Source organism: Anopheles merus, chromosome 3R (assembly GCF_017562075.2).
Source record: "Anopheles merus strain MAF chromosome 3R, AmerM5.1, whole genome shotgun sequence".
Classification (NCBI taxonomy): Eukaryota; Metazoa; Arthropoda; class Insecta; order Diptera; family Culicidae; genus Anopheles; species Anopheles merus.
Genome location: NC_054084.1, coordinates 320,001 through 339,216, shown reverse-complemented (window position 1 = coordinate 339,216; position 19,216 = coordinate 320,001). Strand labels below are relative to the sequence as shown.

General features: G+C 44.2%; 1 protein-coding gene across 2 annotated transcripts in view; it reads right to left on the bottom strand.

The window, feature by feature from the left end:
• Positions 1–6,191: 6,191 nt before the first annotated feature.
• Positions 6,192–19,216, bottom strand: part of LOC121597167 (protein pinocchio) — a 29,136-nt gene continuing 16,111 nt past the window's right edge. Inside the window, exons 1-4 of one of the 2 annotated variants that reach the window (XM_041922746.1) lie at positions 13,619–14,135; positions 8,804–8,900; positions 7,629–7,896; positions 6,192–7,532 (exon numbers count right to left, since the gene is read on the bottom strand). In XM_041922746.1, coding sequence (XP_041778680.1) covers positions 7,290–7,532; positions 7,629–7,896; positions 8,804–8,859 — 567 coding nt within the window. In that variant the 5' untranslated portion in view covers positions 8,860–8,900; positions 13,619–14,135 and the 3' untranslated portion in view covers positions 6,192–7,289. Of the gene's footprint in view, positions 7,533–7,628; positions 7,897–8,803; positions 8,901–13,618; positions 14,136–19,216 lie in introns of those variants that run through there. The other variant, XM_041922744.1, reaches the window with a different exon arrangement.

Below are 19,216 nucleotides of genomic sequence, written 5' to 3'. Positions count from 1 at the left end.
CAACCTTCTGGTCACACACCAGGCACTTTTCCGTCGTGTGCCCGTTACAGTGAAGCTTAAGCATTGTTTTATTGTACAACGTTCGATCACACTCTTCACATCACTGGGGCTCCGTGAGTTTCTATGTGATTTTTAAGTCTACCCTTTTGAACTTCCTGGTCAAATACCGGACACACCTCCAGTCTTGCGTCGATAGCGGTGATACATAATTTGCGTTTTATTGTAGAATGTCCGACCGTATTCTTCGCACTCAAACTCCTCCAGGTTCGCCGATAGATCAAAGATCGGATGAACCAAATCGGTGTGCTTCCTCAGACCTTTCATGTTTCCATAGTGTTTTTCACAAAGACTACACTTATACGACCGCATGTGCATTCTAACATGTTGTTGATAGCATCTTCGCTTAATACTCTTTTTACAAAATGGACATGTTTGCAGCTGTGTTTTATTATCGTACTGACGTGGGCATTCTTCGCAGGCAAACTTTTGGTTCTATTCCGATGCAGCGTGCATCAATTCATTGTGTGTGCGTAGATGATGCGGATCGAAAAACGTTTTCTCACAAACCTCACACCGATAGGCGCCCCGATGCGCGGCAAGGTGAGTCTTGAAGCGATGTTTGGTAACAAGCTTATGACAAATTTGCACAGCATCTTAATATGATTCTTTTCGTGTGTGTTTAATTGCAACTTCGTGAAAAACGTTCGTTCACAAAAAGAGCAGGAGTATTCGTCTGCATTTGGGAGCCCTTCCGGACGGTGCTTGGTTTGCATATGAACACCCTGCTGATATTTGTTGCAAACCGTTACTTCACAAATATCACACCGAAATGCTCCTTGGTGTGCTGCAATATGAACCTTTAGCGACCGGCGCATCAACGTCTTCTTGCATATAGGACACTGTTCTCGCTCGTGTGATCGTTCATGTTCTCTCAGTTGCATCTTAGTGCGAAAGACTCTTTCACATTGATCACATGGATGCTCTTTGGCGGGTGAGTGCTTTTGATTCTTGTGGCGCGTTAACATATTTTTCGTTTTGAAAGATTCCCCACATACATCACAGTCGAACTGACTCTTTGCTCCTACTTTCCTGCGTTGTGCCCTTTTTCGTCCATCTGATTGGTCAGATCTTTTACATTGCTGTTGCCCATCTTCGACTGTACCATCAGTTTCACCATTTCCTTCGGCTTCATTTTCAGAAAAAAAAACCGCTTTGGATTCATCGTCATTGAGAGATATAATTGGCAGCCGGTCTCATGGTACAGTCGTCAACTCGTACGACTTAACAACATGCCCGTCATGGGTTCAAGCCCCAAATAGACCGTGCCGCCATACGTAGGACTGACTATCCTGCTATGGGGGGAAATCAATAAGTCACTGAAAGCCAACCCCACAAGTGTGTTGGCAGGCCTTGACCGGCATCGGTTGTTGAGCCAAAGAAGAAGAAGAATTGGCACGGGTACATCAATACACATCAATTCGTTCTGATCGGCGAGATTAGTAATGTCTTCTGTGTACAATTCCTTTGCAACATCGCATAAGATCGACTCGGAAGGGTCGATTACTGCATCACTTCCATCGGATTCTGGATGCAGATATTCTATTTCGTGCAGGTGCTCTCAGTTCGTTCCATATTGATCAGCGTGTTACCATCAGCTGATGAGAATGAGTCTGCTAGTTCGATGCAAAAGGCATTACTGTCTTCCCCGCAATAACTGGTATCTACTGTCGGGTCGCGTTTCAGAAGCAGCTTTTCCTGATTCTTCAACACTACATCGCTGTAATTATGAAAGTTTCATATGGTTGAGGCACATTCGGCAACCATGTGTTGCCTTGGAAAGATCATACGCCAAAATATGTATCAAAATTTTCAAAAATGCCCATCAATTCTTTTCAATTGCCTATTCCGGGAACAACAGGAAACCGCGGTTGCGTACAGAGTGACCAGAAATACCGATATATCTGTACAGGCGGTCCCCGAGATGAGGACCGAAAACGGCCGCAAAATACCGCGTATCTCGAATTTCCACGTAAGTCGAAGCTTGTGATTTCCAGCTAAAATATCACTAATTTCCGTGTAATTTTGCAAGTAGGGAGCGGTTTTAATCACTTTATGAATAATTTGATATGATTCTGACTAAATTTAACAGTTTTAAATCATTTGAAATAGTTTTTAACATTCGATTAAAACGGAAATTATTTGGAAATTGGCAAATGATGTGTCAAATCAGTACAATTTCCTCTAAGAATCTTCAAATTTAGAAAACCGCGTATCTCCGAATCCGCATATAAAAGGTACCATGTATCTCGGGGATCGCCTGTACTTGGTGCTCCTACCGAAATCTGCCAAAATAATCTGGCCACACTGTTTAAACAACAACAACGTCAGCACAATTCTGTCAAACGGCCAATTCCCAAAGAGCAATTATCTACTGTGGCCTCGCATGATGCAGAAAGACGTTAATGCCACCTATACCTCAATCATCGAAGCTCATGAGCAGTGTTGCGAATGATGATAGTCGTCGACATAACTTTTGACTTTTTGATTTTGCAGTACTTCAAGTACAGCCTCTATACTCCTGTAAGTGAACACCATTTTCCTGATTGACTGCCCAAATAACCAAATCGGCCTTAACCCACTGTAAAGCCACTTCAAACCCACGTCCCAAGCGCCACAGATTAAGCTTAACCCAAGCGCCACAGATTAAGCTTAAACGACTGGAAAATTGAATATCCATAGAAAAAAAATGAAAGCTCCACAGCTTCATTGGTTTGATCAATAGATGGCGTATTACAACTCATCATTATATTGCTATCCTTTTCTTGCAATGTGTTTCGACAAGTTGCATTTTATTATGACCTATATAGCCTTCTAACTTTCTGAACAAAAATCTATATAAATGATCGTGTGGTTAGATACGTGGGTATCAACACCAATGACCATTGCTCAAATCTCACTTGCTTTAGTGCTGGTGGTTTCCGTTGGAGTTTAGTATTTAAACAATCGTATCGCCGTTCTAGTTCTAGCGATGCATAACTTCAATGCGAAACCATACAACAGTACAGAGGAAATGAGAAAGCTCTCCTCCAAGCGATGAAGCTCAACTGGTTGGGGTATCCCACCAACAGATAGCGCCACCAGCTTTTTTGCTATTTTTAGAATGCATGAGTCGTTTGGCGTCTGCTAAACGAAGTCTTTCTATATTCCGTTTAGGTAGAGAACTTGAGTCGTTTAGAAGCCGTTTAGTGGTCGTTTAGTGGATTTGTGGCACTTGGGAAACGACTGGAAAATTGAATATCCATATAAAAAAATGAAAGCTCCACAGCTTCATTGGTTTGATCAATAGATGGCGTATTACAACTCATCATATTGCTATCCTGTTCTTGCAATGTGTTTCGACAAGTTTCATCTTATCATGACCTATATAGCCTTATAACTTTCTGAGCAAAAATCTATGTGAATGGTCGTGTGGTCAGATACGTGGGTATCAACACCAACGACCATAACTCAATTCTCACTTGCTACAGTACTGGTGGTGTCCGTTGGAGTTTAGTAATTAAACAATTGTATCGCCGTTCTAGTTCTAGCGATGCATAACTTCAATGCGAAACCATACAACAGTACAGAGGAAATGAGAAAGCTCTCCTCCAAGCGATGAAGCTCAACTGGTTGGGGTATCCCACCAACAGAGAGCGCCACCAGCTTTTTTGCTATTTTTAGAATGAATGAGTCGTTTGCCGTCTGCTAAACGAAGTCTTTCTATATTCCGTTTAGGTAGAGAACTTGAGTCGTTTAGAAGCCGTTTAGTGGTCGTTTAGTGGATTTGTGGCACTTGGGGTGGGTTTGTGGTGGTCGATTCAGTCTTTAACCCACCAAATTTTAGAACAATCGGAGCTGCCAGTTCCGATCCGATGTATTTATCTTGCCCACCCTTAACCCACCTTTTTCAAAAATGCTTTGAGGAAAAGTTGGGTCAAGGATTCCCAAGTGCCACAAATCCACTAAACGACCACTAAACGGCTTCTAAACGCCTCAAATTCTCTACCTAAACGGAATATAGAAAGACTTCGTTTAGCAGACGGCAAACGACTCATGCATTCTAAAAATAGCAAAAAAAGCTGGTGGCGCCATCTGTTTGTGGGATACCCAACCTGTGGAGCTTCCTCGCTTGGAGGAGAGCTTTCTCATTTCCTCTGTACTGTTGTATGGTTTCGCATTGAAGTTATGCATCGCTAGAACTAGAACGGCGATACGATTGTTTAAATACTAAACTCCAACGGAAACCACCAGTACTGAAGCAAGTGAGATTTGAGTAATGGTCGTTGGTGTTGATACCCACGTATCTGACCACACGACCATTCATATAGATTTTTGCTCAGAAAGTTAGAAGGCTATATAGGTCATTATAAGATGAAACTTGTCGAAACACATTGCAAGAAAAGGATAGCAATATAATGATGAGTTGTAATACGCCATCTATTGATCAAACTAATGAAGCTGTGAAGCTTTCATTTTTTTCCTATGGATATTCAATTTTCCAGTCGTTTAAGCTTAATCTGTGGCGCTTGGGTTAGCTAAGGTGAATATGCTGTACAGGATTTTAACTCCTCTATTGATTAAATTCATTCACTTACATCACTGCACGTCAACTTTAGCAATATTGGGGGCCTTCACGATTCTAGTTAGCTTTTTGTATGGAGTTTGACAGTTGGAGGCTGAAATCATGTAAACACTCCATACAAAACCACACAAAAAACTAGCTTGCAATTTTCAGTCTAGATTAATCTAGCCACAAAGCTAGAATTAGATTCAAGTACCTGCTCGAAAACACGGGTTCGTTTACATTTATCTCAAGGTGTATTAAACAGATCTGGTGATGCAATATAGAATCAAAGTGTATGCAGTCCAGGTGGTCTCATAGCATTTTTTATAACCAATTTTGAGCATCACTTTTTAACAGAACGAGTGAAAACTTTTCTCAAACGAGCTTTCTGGAGGCTTGACAAATACTCAAAACACTCTTAAAATCTTCATTCAGAAGCAGAAGTGATAAAAATCAGCCTTCTAAATTCATACACCTTGGGATAAACCCACCTGTATATTATACTCACTTAGATAGCTGCTCGAAAACTGCTATCCAATGCAAACAGCTGACAGGCTGAAATTTCAGCCTACGAACTTAAAACGGAAAGGGCACCATTATTAGCCTATAAACTATGCACTACTATGAACTATGACCAGCGAAATAAAAGAGTCCATTCGCAAGCAAACAAACACACATACACACATATTACACATGGATGTTTCACAATAAGCCAACTTAAACACACACGTTCAATTGCTCCCTGTGCATAATTAAATCACATTTTAACACAGGTGAAACATGTTGAGCGAATAAATTACCCGTGCATAAAAACTGACTTCAACAATATTGAAGTGGCCGTTTATGTGGTTTTGTGGCTTAACCTACCAAACTGATTGTGTTTTGGCTTTCTTTGATGGAACTGGATTTTTAGTACAAGAAATTGGTGACTTTTTCTGTATCTTGATTGATATTGATATTGAGCATATTGATTTTATTGTTTATTTTATAGAGACTTTATGTCTATTGCCCCCATATGCCTCTTAAAACATTTTGATCTTCTTTCGATGTGAACGACAGGACGTTCCAATCAAAGTGTCTGCTCCCAAGATACGCGGTTTTTGCGTTCCCAAGGCATCCGCGCAACTTGAATGTCCGGGTAACTTGAATATTCGACGTTTTTCAGTCAATATATAGGTGCTTGATCGATATTTTTGATTAAATTTACTCCTTTTATACACTGTATAATGTATTACATACGAATCATACTGTTTTTTTAAGTTTCTGACTTTAAAGCGATTTGAGAATTTTAGCAAGAACAAATAATAAACGAAAACGAATAATTTTGCATTTGATAATTCTGTACTGATTTCACACATAAACAATCTCATTTAGAAAACCGCATATCTCCGAATCTGCACAACTCGAGAATCGTATAACTCGGGAACAGACTGTAGTTCATGGATTGTCCTCTGCAATAAAAATTCAAGGTTACGCTCATCACTTAACAAATTCATTTCAATTGCAGGAAAAATAGTCGGTTTTGTTTTACATAGCTTGTTTTTCTTTTATTGTTTGTGATTTTCGATATCAACATAACTCCATCTCATCAAACCACAAAGAAATACAAAACAATTTATATCATTCATACGAATATGGTTTTATCCGACTAAAGAACACCTTACGCCTAGTTAAGCTACTAGCATAAAATGATGTAAATAGACAATAAGCTGCAAATAAAAAACAAAATCTATGCTCTCTTTAGCATACTCCAGCTTCTGGTTTGGTGGCCTTAGTAGACGGTGGCATATCACGGTAACCCAACGTGCAAGGGATATAATATCAAAATTTTGCAGTGAAAAGAACAATTCTAACGAATATTGTTAATTCTTTTCACTTGTATTTTCTTTTTCTTTTAAATTATATAATGTTGCTCAGAGTTGCCTCAGAGTTGTATGCACACCTTTTGCCATCTTCTAAATTGCATACATTACACACTATTGTTCTGCTTCCCCTATCCTAGGCGAAATTTTAATAAATGTCATGTTTTTCACAGAAAAACATTCTCCTCTTATTAAGCTAAATAACGTACGATCGTATGATAGACTATCTGATCTGATCTCCTCTTTTGATATTGTTTTGCTACGGACTTCGGATTTCAATGGTCGATTTTGAGCGAATGGTTCTATCACATGGTTTAAAAAGATGGGGAACACTAAGATTGTACTAATTTTGAAATCCTGTACTACACCTGATGCCCTGTATATTCGGGGAAAATAATCTGCTATCTGCTGTGAAATCTTAATCGTCCGATTGTAATATTCGGCCGGAAGAAAAAGAGGAAATCGCTCAAAAGCAAGAAGGATACGGTATACGTATCAAATGCTATCATAATCATGTAGACTCTATAGCGCGTCTTTGAGAGAGGTTTTACTCCCTGCTCCTGCCGGTTGATACTCAATATCAGTAGGAACTCATATGCCCGGTAAGCAGATAAAATACTCCATCTCTTTCTCCGTTATGCTGGAAACATCACGCTTCCTAATTGGGTTGCGCAACGAGACCGCATGCATATAGGTTACTACCGCCTGAGGCCTGCTATCTCGTGCAGCAGTTGGTGCTCGTCTTCTTCCACATTCTCTACATAAACTTAAAAAAACATGCACCCGGAACCGTTGCGCCGGTGACGGATTGCGCAGCAGACGCTCTACGAATGCGCATTAGCGGAAAGCTTCTCGAGCCGGGCGCACAGTTCTTGCTGCAGGAAATGCTGCTGACTTGCAGTGCTTGCACCATTGTTGGCTGCCGCCGCAGCGGCACAACCTGTAAGCTGGTGGTGGCTACCGAAGCTGGCGCAACTGCTCAGCGGTGCGGATGACTGCAACTGAATCATCTGTGCCGGGAACTTGGTGCACACACCCTGCCAGCGTGATTTACCGCAAGCATGGCTCTGTAAAGGAAGAAGAAGAGAAAGAGAGAGAACGAGAGTGTTAGAACATCTGGTAGAAGGGATGAAGAGACGGGGGAGAATTGTAGTAACACCTACCATGGTAAAATCACGCTTCCACAGTTGACCGCAGATACCTTCGCAGATGAGGCACGGTCGCTCTAGGCTGTAACCGCCGCACTCTGTGCAATCGAGCGACACCTGATCCTCGGTCCAGGAGACGCCACAAGTGTAGCACGAGCCGAGCTGCTCCCGCAGCTCCTCGATCGTCAGCACCGCATCCGACGAGTGGAAATCGAACACGGCACCGAGGGAGGGGCTGCCGACCAGATCCGACAGCGACGACGACATACTTAAACTAGTACGACTGCAAGTGAAAAAAAGAAGAAAACATTAGCTCAATGACACACTCAGCAGAACTTGCGTAAAACCATCCCACATCACATGACATGCGCAGGGCAGTGGGTTTTGACGATTCATTCTTACTACGCGGCTACGCGAATGAACGACGCATCTCTCATCAACAAATAAATCTTGCCTATCCCTTGTTCAATGAACAAGACCGGAGCAACAAGCACAACTACGTCACATCTCAATCCGTCAAGGTATTTTAAAATCAAACACATCAACGAGACGGTTGCTGTTAACGCTCAAAGGAAGGTCTGTGCAGGTATTTTCAGGCACGATAGTGCAGTAGCCAGACTGCATCGATTTAAACCACATCACAATTGCCTGCTAAAGACCTGGCTCCAGGTGCGTAGCCGAAAGGATTTATGAATGAACGATTTGTTGGGCTAAAATTAGACTAGAATTTCCAACTCGCAACGCACGCCTACCAACCTTTCGCGCTTACTTGCCACTTGTTGCCACTCACTGGACTCTGGGGGTGGATACTAACTGAGATTAACCAGCAGCTTTTTGGAAAGGAGGATGAGCAATGCATGCTAAAAATAAACGAACCCCGTTGGGGGCAAGCGGCAACATCCCCGAGTGCCGCCGACCCAACGCACCCACCACAATCACACCAGAGGAGGACGTGATGGAATGTAAATAATTCGAGGAATTCGAGGAGGCCCAACATGAGCCCTGAACTCCTGGAAAAAGGGGGAAGGAGGAAACAGTGTACTCCACAACTGCAGCCATAAACGTTTAATGACCGCTTTTTAAGCTGGCCGGAGAGACCACTATCAGGGAGTGGAAGAGCTTGGGGAAAACCACTTCGCCACTGGTCGGACGTGTTCCCATTTTCCCCCAAGTGTTGTTTTGGAACTTACCTCAGAGAGCTGCACAAATCCGCCAGATGGGGTGCTTGTACGCTGGCCACCGACATGCTGCTGTTACTGATTGCTGATAGCTTTGTACTTGAAGAAACTGCAACAACAAAACAGAAACCAGAAACAAACTATTAATAATGAATCAAGTATGCATTGTGTTAGCGTAAGTGGAGGATTGTTGCCTTGTTTGTGGTGTTGCGCGCGCTCTAATTCCCACTTTATGAAAGAAAGGTGGTCAAACTAAACGACACACCTAACTGGAGGATATCGAACAATGGCACGTACATTTAATCTCATTGCCTTGTCTAGTCCGGGGTCGCTGATGTCATGTAAGATTAGTCACACACTGGATAGACATGCCATCGAACAGAAAAGAAGCGTAACATTCTTTCCCACCCTTGTTGCGCATCCGGTCGCGTACGAAGGTGCCACCCACCACCACTTCCAAGGGATTCCCGTGACCGAGTCAGGATAGCGATGCAGATTTCTTGCACGTGCCTCTCCACCACAGCGAAAAGTGTTATTGATTTGAATTTCTTTTCTTTTAGCCCTAAAATTACTAACCGAAGCAGCAAAATCAAGACGGCGTCGGCGGCGAACGATATTACCATGACGATGCTTCAAAGCCAACGCGGATGTGCAATCACTCGGAAGGCTTCCACCGATGCCGTTTGACCCTGCAATCTTCTGAAAAACTGGGTGAATGATTTCTACCCCTCTGGGTTACGGGAACGGCAAAGTGGCCCCGAGATAAAGCACACACCACTCCAGCATCAGCTGATACATGATTTTGAGGGCAGCAGAGAGGAACAAGAGATCGTCCTTTTCCGAACCTTTGTGAATTTCGCCCATTACATCATCCAACATCTGAACCGTCCTCTTATCATCATCTAGCGCGGGCTCGGCTTCTTTCCGATCATTTAGATCTTCTAGCCACTCTTGCCGCGAATCGAAATCACTGCCGATGCACGTGTAGCGACAGAGGAGATGACCCTCATAGAAGGCACACACGATCTACACGCATACAGCCCAAGAATGCCCGTGATTGAATTCGATTTATGTGTGTTTGACACGGCAGCAAGTTCCGTGTGTGTACTATTTGTCACCCGTCGTCACCCTTATCTGCATAGCTCCCTGTCGTGCAGTGTAGTGAGACATTTGTGGAGTGGAGCGCATGGTACTTACAAACACAATTGTGCTCTAACGATGCCAGTGGGTTAGTGACGGCAATTGCAGCAAAAGACCAGCTACAACACCGTTCTGGATCGTTCAAACCCGGGGCAATTGTCACCACTAAGCTTGGCTTGGTTGCGTTGAAGGGTGTATGTGCGAACGCGCTTGACCGATCGTTCTTTCCAGAAGTTGATTAGCAGACGCCGCAACATTACGCAATGGTTCCGCAACGCAAACACGCAATGGGGAACGGACGCTGACCTTCTTCATGGCAAAAGAACTCTGCCTCATCCTGGACATTCGATCGTCTATCGTCGGCTTTTGCGTCGAAATGTATGCCCTCTTCAGTGGGTAGTAAGCTCTCTTTGTGTGTCTTACTGCCCATCCCCAACCAGAACGCTTAAAGGTTATTCTACATTTTCTTGCATTAAAATCCATATCTTAAAGCGACCTTTGGAATGGAACAAACGGTGGCGGTGTTAGTTGCAGTAACTACACCGCACACACACACACACACACACACACACACACACACACACACACACACACACACACACACACACACACACACACACACACACACACACACCACACACCACACACACACACACACACACACACACACACACACACACACACACACACACACACACACACACACAACACACACACACACACACACACACACACACACACACACACACACACACACACACACACACACACACACACACACACACACACACACACACACACACACACACACACACACACACACACACACACACACACACACACACACACACACACACACACACACCACACACACACACACACACACACACACACACACACACACACACACACACACACACACACACACACACACACACACACACACACACACACACACACACACAGACATCACCATGCCGGAAAGTGGGTCGCACTGGTGTGGTTCAAGGGCAGTGTTCGTTCGCAGACCATCTAACACCTTTTAACCACAAGCGGCACGAGAGGTTGATGGGTGGATTATTCGCCGCCGTTTCCTTGTTGCATTGGAAACACGATACACACATGCCCCTCCAAAACATGATTCCGCAACCAATTGTGTGTTCGAACAGTTTGGAATCTTCTTTGCCCTCCCTTTGCCCCTTTCCGGGACACATTCCGATCGAGAGATATAGACCATTTCCTTCCAATAAAAATACAACAAAAGCTTCTTTTAAAAGCACCAGACCACACACTTTAAGGTGTTTGTTTATTTACCCTTTATCCTGCAATGTTTGAGTGTACGTTTCGCGTTGAAAAATTCAAAGTTCACCCGGCGGATGTTATTTTGAAAACAAGAAGCGGTTGCGTACGTAGATTTCTCCTTCAACAACGGTGGCAAACGCGGTGGAAAAAGCGTGATGATGATCGATCTGATGACGCCGTGGCCTTGCTACATACACGCAGACACGGTGCTGTGAAACGACATTCATCACAACTGTTACTGTTCATGGTCCATGGTTAAGCGAAAGTGTAGAGAGAGAGAGAGAGAGAGAGAGAGAGAGAGAGAGAAAGAGAGAGCCGGAAGAAGTGCATGGTCGCTCCGGCCCCAGTGTGGAAAGGAGTGATCTTTCCAAATCACCATATGTCCCCCTTTCATGCTGACCTACTTCTCGGTGACACACCGTTGTTAAAGCTGCTGCAAGATACAACCCTTTGAATTCGAAGGATGGAGATGAATTCATACAATCTTTTCCGTAATAGAATTTTTGTGTTTGTTTGAATTACATGCCACATTGATGAAACGGGAGTATTTGGCAATATTCAATTTAAAGCGTCTATTCCTTGTTATATAAAAACGATCTTCGTGTTGATCTGTGAAGCTCCCATCCCTCGTCTCAATAACTTGCCAAAAAAATTATCACGAACAAACGCCTCCTTCTGGCACCATCTTGTGCACACCTATCGACGGATTGCATTTGCCGCATGCACACAAAGCTGTAATTTAGATGCTGAAATTATCCACAAATTTCATATCCAGCCCCCTACCTCACCCCACTCCCTCAACCCTCCTCTGCGGAAAGGAGCTCAATAATGCCACCAATTTTCTCCTTTTTTTGTTATTCTTTTTACACACACACACTACTCTATAGTGAAGTGAAAGTAAGATGCCCGTTTACTATTATTATCCCAGAGGGCTGACGTCTTCACACTGCTTCCCCCGTCGATTACTTCATGAGGATGGAAAGCGCATCGAAGAAAACTTCACCACCAACAAATCCAAAACAATCGAGCGAACACACCAAACAGATTTCGGTTGCAATCCTTTTCGGTGTAAAAACAAAAGTTCAGACGAGGTGAACGTGGTGCCCTCTCTCTTGGTGCTGTTGATGTGGCCATATTATTATGCTAGTTCGTGACTAACTTTTGTTGATTGTCTCCCAGTCCTTTCTTTGTGTCTGTTGGGGACTAACGTTTGTTCGATTAGATATTCCTTCCTCACGGCTCTGTAGAATCTTTTTGATGGATGGGAGGTAGGAAAATACGGCTAAGGTCTTGGGAGTCCGTTTTGTTGCTTTTTACGACGCACTTTACCTTTGAAACGCAACACAGCAAAATCAATGACCCTGATAAACGTGTCAAGGATGCGCGTCAACAGTTCCCGATATTCCAGAACCGTCCGCGATTGTCCCTGGGGACCTGCCTCCAATCGGGCGGGGAAGCCATCATCATTCTTCCCGTAGGGCGGAAAACTAAATTTGTCAATCAAACAGTAGTAGAGGTTCCCCCCGGTTCAGGCCAGTGTCAACTGGTTGAAACTCAATTATCCACCAATAAACGCAACAACACCTCCACCGTGTACTGTACCAGAGGGGGTGCCAAGTGGAAAACCGCACAGCTACCAAGCAATACCACGGAGGTGGTGGATGCCAGCGAGAAGTCACTGCGCGCCAGTGTAACTAAATTGGCACTGATTGAAATGTTTCCAGCGCGTCTCGATCGGGCAAGATTGCGTCGGTATGATCCGCCATCGATCGGATACGGTCAGTTGGCCACCGGATTTAATCGGACAGGGCCGGAGACTACGATCAAATGCATTGGTAAGGTTGTTTCTCTGTGGAAAACTTTATAAACGTATTTTATTTGTATGCGATATCTCGTTGGAATGGAAAAATGGGAACGAATGAAATGTTCAAGAGATTTCGTGCCAGGTGCAATAAACAGGGTCTTCTGCTTCTTATTCTTATTCTTCTTCGTCTTTTTCTGCCTCTCTATCTTTGTGCTAATTATTGCACCCAGGAAGGTTTTACATTACATTCCACAGACTCGGCGACTGGTTCTGTAATCGCCGACACATACAGCAACGTGTTTTGTATGCAATTGTGTCGCTTTTGCCATTCGATGCACTCCTGCTGTACATGGTGACGCCATTGACCTATGTGTACAGGTAACTGCCCTTCCCGGCCTCCCAACACTAGCAACGTTCACAACATTCCCCCAAAATCCTTCAGCTCCCTTCTTGGGTTCGGCGTTCCTCTGGCAAAGCGATCTTATACAGCGAATTTGCGTCAATCGCTAAGTCCCAGAGACACTGAACGGTGTACTGAGTGTGTGAAAGAGACTGGTTGCATCTTTGCTTGCTCAACTTACATTTCAAAACAATGTTCCACTCCACGACGGATTCTGCTGACACGATAAAGCTTTTGTGAGCTGTTGGCAGCTTCGCTTGAATGTTTATGAATCGATTGTCTTTCTTTTTTCAAAACTCTTACTTCAAAGAGGAGCTTCTCCTTCTTGCTGCCTCACTTCTGTAATGCACTTTTCTGTTCTTGTATTTTGAGCGAAACACAGCGTGGAACACGGGGGTGATTTTCACAAATGATTCAAGGCACACACATACACACACGGTTCAATGACAAACTGTTTTCAGCTGCTGTTCTCTGCGTTTTGGTACGCAAATTGCACGACCTTAGTACGTATACATAAACACACCCACATATACACAAAACACCCTTCTGAAGTCACCTCGAATCGACTAAGTCACTTGGATTGGCTGACTCTGCGGAGCTCAAAGTATTCCAAATCGACTCAACAAATGGTACTGATATTAACACAAGTTGCCTCCGTGCGGACGAACGAACGACTGACGATCGGCTCCAACCGAACCAACGTATTTATAAACTAACAAAACAAAATCGACGCGCTCGAGCTCGTACACACAAACACACACCTAACGACCGACCGCACGGCGACCGACACAGGCGCCCTCTGCTTCCGCCCGCAGTAGACACCCCATTATCACCACCCCGCCCCTGATCACCACCACCACCGGAGACCGTACCATGCGATTTAGGGGAGGCTTGGCGCTTGCCAGTGAGATGTGAAGGCGAACGCTCACACATACAGCGAGTGAACGCAATGAAAAATAAACGAAACATTCAACGGTATAGAGGAGACGACCCTCACTTCATAGAGGGTGGTTGGTTGGGGGTGGTGTGAGAGAACCGAAGACGCATTTGTGTGAATTGTGTGTTAGAGTGAGCTCGCGAGCAAATCGTGCCATGGTGGTGGCTGGTAGTTTGATGATAGTGGGCGACTTTGGGAAACCCGCGAGTACAGGGGTTGTGAAAAACATTCGCAGAATCACCCTCTCGACTTTCGGACACATCTCGGATGCGCTATGGGGGGGGGGGGGTGTGATATGATGATGGTGTCGTGCACAAAACAGGCGATCGAGCTGAATCGGGTGTAGAAAGTGAGCATAAAGCGATAAATAAAGCCAAGGGGATGATGTGATCGTGTGATCGCACCGTAATTCCAAAAGTGTGTTTTGAACGACAAATCGGGAGAGGTTTTATTTATCCCTTTTCTTATGATCATTTCCTGAGCATCAATTTAAAGCGGTTATGTAATCATTTGCACTTTTTTTAATGCAATCTTTTAATATGAGGCATGATACTTGATATTGTATGATATTATATACTAATTATATAAAATATTGCATGATATTATATACTAGTGGACACCAGATAGTAGAAACTAATGTTTCAATGAATTATGTTTGTGCCACTTAAATGATCTTATAACCTACAATGCTCCACATGACCCCTTGCAACACACACTCTGTCGAACTGCAAATGTGTTTCCAATCGGATATAGCCAATGCGTTCACGACAAACCGCTAGACCCACTCCTTTTCAACTTTACAATTAATTGCTAACCATGCGCCTCCCAAACCACCTTGCCTGATTGCCAGATGGAAAATTTGTGTCGTGACAAACTGATCTTGAGATTTCGGCGGAACGATGGGTGGGACATTCACACGGGATCATTGATAAAAAAAAGTCCATTAACAATTATGATTCTATCACGTTTAGTGGCCAGGTGTGTACAGATTTCGCTGAAAATCGATACGTATATGCGACACACACATTGCACATTGGCCCCCACGCGCCCTATCGCACTGATAATGGCTGGACGTCCCCTCCTCTTTCGTATGCGCGACCCAAAGCAGGAAATGAATGTGGACATTAAGGGTAATTTGGATGACACGGCTATGGCAAGGGCGTGAAGATGGTAGAGTGAAATGGCCAGTATCCTCACCAAACGGTTCTTGGCGCAGGGCGCGTGGGGGGCGACAAACATATCACGAGCATCACTCGTCGTCGCGCATATTTTGTCATCAAAGTAGGGTGATGATCATAGTAGCGTGCCTAAGAGAGCACACACACATATATACCTACGGTAGTGTGATACCCACCCAGCACTGCGTTGAAGCGGGTCAATGTTTATTTTGGATGCGATCCGATCGGTTCGGTACGTATGCGACGGATAAACCGACCATTGAACAGGCCGGTGAAGGCGAGGCCGTCGTCCGATTGAAGAAACGATCGATTGATTGATGCGTGTAAAATGGGCAGCTAGCGATGATCGTACGTACGCGTTCGAACGATCGACAGATTCGACAAATTGTGCTATCAAAGCCTCTTGGAGAAGCAAAAGAAAAAGGAAATACGATCATTCGATCATGCTTTGAAATATTTTGCTAAACAAAAAGGGTTATATGGTAGCTTAATGTGACAAAGCCATACAACAATGACAGTATTATTGCCCTAAAGGAGAATTGAATTATGTCTCCAACGCTAAACTAGACAATCGAACTTAACGCTCCATTCCCCCCATTGTATACGCACGTAAGGCATTGTTGACGCAAATTCCCCCGTAAGTGACACTTTTCGAGAACCACTTGACTCGGCAATCGATTCTGGAAAATTTGCCCCTAATCCGTTGCATCCCTTAAACCATTGGCCTTTTATCTGATGATGCACATCAACACACCTTGTCGTACGCAATGCGGACATTCCACTACACAAAAATCCGTTACCACATTTCGCACATTTTGCGTTTAGACCCCAATTTAGATGTCCAAATTAACTCGGACTCAGCGCGCGCGCGGTTGAACGAACGATCCCACCGCGAATTGTCTAGCGAAAGCTTCCCAAACAAACCACGGAAGAAGTCTTGCGATTGTTAGCCGACAGTAGTAGTAGCAGCAGTGCTTTCGTTGCTAGAAAGTAGTCGGCATGATTATAGCGTGTGTGTGTGTGTGTGTGTGTGTGTGTGTGTGTGTGAGTGTGTGTGAGTGTTGAAAAAAAAAAATTTTCCACGCCGATTGGGCGCAAACTGGGCGTACGAAACACGCCAGCTCCAAACAGTGAAAACGCTGTACACATGAACGAATGCATCACACACACGCAATACACGGCGGGTGAGGGTTGTGCAGCAAACAGGTGACGGCGGGAGGTTTTGGAAAGGGGTCTATGCCGCCTCGGCACGTGGATTCGTCGACCTTACATTTCATCCCAGTAAATAAATACGGCCACGGATACTGCACACACGTACTACTGACGACGGCGGAGGCCCGTAGCCGTTGCTTTTCGACGAAGAATTATCCGCTCACCGAAAGGGGACGGTTGGGGGTTTGTTGGTTTTTAGCAATACAAGAATGGAAGAAACAAAGAGGCAACCAATCGCATCATGTTTTGGCATAAGGTGAAGAGGAAGTTTCGGCGGGTTATAAGGCGGCAGCACGTGTGGATTTTTTTTATTAGCTTCAGCAGCACCACTAGATATTTTATCCCTTTCCAGGGTACAGCTGTTCAATGTCGCATTATTAAATGAAGGTCTGATTATTTTAAGAAGCCTTCCTGCCCCTTTCGTATGGCTGTGCCGGTGGTAATTCTCTTTTAGGGAGTATTTATCATTTAAAGTGAAAATGGAAATTTATTTATTAATTGCTACAACTATCATTAAGGCAAAAAAGTAAGTAAAAAGGCAGCAATAATTTAAAATAAAAATTACACTACGCCGCTATAGCTATAAAACAAGAGATTCCACTCCTCCCTTAAATCGCCGCTAAGGACAAATGTCATACTCAAATCATCACGCGTAATCAGACTCGGGAACAACCGCCATCTCTACCACCTTAGCAGTGAATCGTCGCTAACGGACATCCTTCGGGACAGGCAGTTCGTAATCTTTGGCCATATGCATTTGCCCGTGCCCATGCCCGCAACCCAAGAGGTAAGTGTGCGCCTCTGGAAAAACGAGGCCATGCAGCAGGATGAAATGATTCAGTTGCCCTAGTACGTCTCCCTCTCTGTCTCTCTCTCCCTCTCTCTCCCTCTGTCTCTCGACCTCCCGAGATTCAAGATCGTGGCAGAACGCGATAGAGCGCGATAGAGAAGCAAGACACGACCGTTGCACGCGGTACGTTGAGTGATTTTTGCCACACCACACCTATACAGGGGTTTCCTAGTCACTTTCGAATGTGCACATTATTATTCACCCCATCCAAGATGTTTTTCAACAGTTTTCAAATTGTGTATTTACTTCCTAATTAAATTTCAGCTTCGCCACATGATTTTCAACTCATAACAAAGAACTGTAAAACTCAATCCAGCTTGAGTCGTGTTGAAAATCATGCCGAAGAAATTTAAAAAAAATATTCAGGAGTAATGGTCAAAGAAGGCCGTATTGCTTAAGAAATTAAAAATTATTATGATGGAAATGAAATATCAGATTGATGTGGATTAACATGTTGCACGCGCAGAATAACAATGTTCACATTCGAAAGTGACTAGGCAAGCCCTGTAAAGGCTGCCATCACCCATCGCACACCCAGTTATCAAATTCGGATTTGTTTTGACTGGTGCTTGTGGGCAGAAAGACGGCTGGAGCATGCCCGGGGAAATGAAGATGTAACGTCAGGAACATCATGCTCGTGGCAAGTGGCTAGCTAGCTATATTTGTGCCTGCTATCGTGTTAATCCCTTCAGCGAGGCCAGACTACCCGTTCGCTACTATTCGTGGAAAACATTCCCACAAACACGAACACAACCGAGAAGGAAACGTAACACCAGACGCGAGGTGATCCCTTCCCATAAGCCACATGCTGAACAAACACACCAGACCTACAGCAACAACTGAGTAGCAATAACCTGAGACCCGGCGTTGAGAATGCGCCACGCGACGATCACGATCGCGCATGGACGCACTAATGTTTCAGCACCTCCTAAACGACGACACAATACTATTTGCCACCGTCATCATTTTGATAACTTTCACCCCCCCCGTTGCTTTCTAGGTTCATTATAAAGCAATTATTAAGGTGATGCTTTTGAATTGGCAGGAATTGCAATTCCTGAGATTCTACACGGCTGCCCAGTCGTCGCCATTTAAAGGGGCGTACCACTGTCGCCGTACGGTATGAGCATGTGAATGGTTTGCTATTGGCAGCTACTAGGAGCTAGTTCCCGGCCCACGCCATTACTATCGCTGCCATACTGGCGACAGACGCCAAATGTACGTTTCGGTGAATGAAATCGAGACGGCGGCATGTTATGGTACGGTTCCTTTTTTAATTTTGCCACAAATTTACCTTGTGGGAGAAGTTTTTTACGTGTGCCAAATCAAACGGATGCCAGAATGCTTTGTCGATTAATTGTTCAACCAGAAGGATCGCGAGGATCGGCAAACTGTACCATCGCTTCATTTGTTGTGAAACAGTCTGAGCCATAATCATACTGTTACGAAAAGGGCAGCAAGTAATTGAAGCAATTATCCATTATTTTATCGACAGGTGTGTCTATGGTCATAGCACGTGGTATTATGGCGCATCATTTTGTAAGATAAGCCTAAAGGCCGCTCATAAACGCACCATGTGTCGATATCCTGCACTGCTGCCGC